This window comes from Grammomys surdaster, unplaced genomic scaffold, assembly GCF_004785775.1.
Source record: "Grammomys surdaster isolate TR1022 unplaced genomic scaffold, NIH_TR_1.0 137521, whole genome shotgun sequence".
In the NCBI taxonomy this organism is placed as follows: Eukaryota; Metazoa; Chordata; class Mammalia; order Rodentia; family Muridae; genus Grammomys; species Grammomys surdaster.
Window position 1 is genome coordinate 1 of NW_021622434.1, and position 2457 is coordinate 2457.

Sequence of the window (2457 nt, forward strand, 5' to 3'; positions counted from 1 at the left end):
ACACACACACACACACACACACACACACACACACGACCTTTAGTATAGAGAACAGGCCTAAAGATAACCAAGTGTCCTACCAGAATGTTAGTTACAGGCTTCCAGGCTGCATGGGTACTTTGTGGCTTTGCCTCAGCATCTTCAAAGAGCATTAGTGCTCAGCATTATGTAGCTAATATTAGCAAGCAAGTATTTAATTTTTCCCCCTACCCTTGTTTCTACATCCGTCCATTCAGACTCTGTACCATCTGGTTGGGCTGGGGCTAGTGTGGACGATCTTCGTTTCCGACTACTGAAAAAGGGGAAACATGGGGCAACAATCACTTTTGAATCTGGGGATGAAAAACATTAGAAGGGGGAAAACCACCTACAACCCTGCAGAGAAGTAATGATAAACCTCACAGGATATTCAGTTCCTAAGAACAAGATGCTAAAAAACAGCTTTTTACAGATGTATTTGTGACCAACACTCACCCAGTTGGCGATTCCTGTTTTAAAGTTTCAATATCGGTAAACTGAACTGATTGTCCACCACCTCTCGTCTTAAATACATCTCCCTAAATCCAAGAGAAAAAAGTCAGTTACACTTGATAATCCTATCAGAAACCAATCCAATCCATTCTTATCCATATACCCCAAAGACCCTTGAGTTGCTGAATTTACTGATCAAATTCTTCAGAAACTTTAGTCCATCTCTCATTAAGGTCTCCACGAATAATCAGTAACATTCCTAGCTGTGGGGAACATATTTTATTGCACCTATAGCTTTAAAACCTGGACTGCAACAAGGGTCAGTAACCAGGCCCATGTTTCAATGCTGTTGTCCTTGCAAGACCTGCAATGACTCCCACCTGTCACTGTCTTTTTATCTTGTAGTCCTGATTTTTTTCCACTGGCTGTATATTCAAAAGAAAAGTCTTCTATAGGCAGGAAAGGCTCTTCTTTCCAACAAAGATTTTTGGGTAGCTCAGTACTGAGTAACATCTTCAGTTCATTTGTCTATTTGTCAGACTGTTAACTGAGATCCTCTAAGTTTTGATGCAAACATTTTTATCTTGAAGTAAGAGCTAAGTAGGAGACAATTGTCTAGGTTTCTTTTTGTTGCTGGTTTTTAAAGATAATTATGTGTTCCAGCATGGCCTCCTGCCAGCCTGTCTGCCTGCCATAGCCTCCCAAGTGCTAGAGTCAATATTGACAATCAAGCAGATTGTCAATATAGGTTTACTTCTGAAACATAAATTTTAGCTAAAACTTTACTACTTTAGTAACTATATCACAAGAAATCCAAGATTCAGATGCTGGAAAGATAGCTTAGTGGTTTAGAGCTCACTGCTTTCCCAAAGGACTCTTGACTAGATTATCAGAATCCATATTTCAGCTTACAAGTGTCTATAACTCACCCCTGTAATGCACATATATGCAGGTAAAGCACAAAAAATAGTAAATAAGTTTTAAAAAAGTAACCCAAGTAGAGATCTGGTCTCAGATTCTCATAACCTAAGCAGTTACATTCATTTTCTTCTAAAACAAAAGTTCCACCCAGCACCCATTTATGTTCTAGATCTGGTCAAGGGATAGCAGGGCAAAGGTCTTTCACGGGTATTCTTTTGTGAAGACTTGTTTACCTTAATTACTTTAGTTTGAATCTCCCCATCGGAGGCTAGTTCCTGGTGGGTCAGCATGTACTTCTCACACTTAGCTAGCGCCTTTTCACTTGCAACAGACACTGTGATGGCATTAGGGACATGTGGCTGCATGACTGTCTCAGTTTGCACATTCGAGGCAGGCTTATGATCTACCCATCTGCCACCTGCAGAGCGGGACCTTCTGTGTCGTACAGGAATTGGTGTGTTCTGATCAGGTTGAAAGAGGAATTGGGAAACAAGCACAACCCAGGATTACTTTGAGGTTCTGTTACAACTGCAGCAGTTTACAATGCAAGTTCACAGAAATCAAACCTGTCCACACTAAACATGAAAGTCATTCAGTGTTCTCTTCTTAGCTAAACAACCATCAGGCATCTTTGGACAAGGAGATAGTCTGTTTGGGAGCTTCCATTTCAACAAAGGGCAAAAGAGTGACACTAGATCTTCCTGTCTATGGCTAGTTCACGACAAATAATCCATTTTGCATTCTTGATCAAAAACCAATTGTTGCCTGCTTTGTGAAGTAATAAATAGATTAGTGGATCTGTTAAAGATATCAGCAGGATCACAGGAACACTGAGGCCTTGACATAGAAAACTCTTGAAGATGATAGGGGAAAGGAACTTCACATGTGTCATGCCTCCACAGTGTAAGTGCTTCTGAAGATGACAGGGGACAGGAACTTCACATGTGTAAGTACTTTTGAGCAGTAAAGATTTTTATATTTCAAAACACATTTCCACAAAAGCTTCAAATACTTTTTTTCCTCCAACTGTTTCTTAAAAGCTCTGATTCTATATAGTATGAAATT

At 39.9% G+C, this 2457-nt stretch overlaps 1 protein-coding gene across 1 annotated transcript; it reads right to left on the reverse strand.

Annotated features, from left to right (window-relative positions):
- Positions 1-78: 78 nt before the first annotated feature.
- On the reverse strand, positions 79-2181 carry LOC114615728 (kinesin-like protein KIF23). Its single transcript, XM_028761381.1, has 3 exons — positions 1626-2181; positions 475-557; positions 79-292 (listed from the first exon to the last, which is right to left on the reverse strand). Exons 1-3 carry the CDS (start codon positions 1755-1757, stop codon positions 142-144), a joined length of 366 nt encoding a protein of 121 aa, XP_028617214.1. The 5' UTR covers positions 1758-2181; the 3' UTR covers positions 79-141.
- Between the last annotated feature and the right edge of the window lie 276 nt (positions 2182-2457).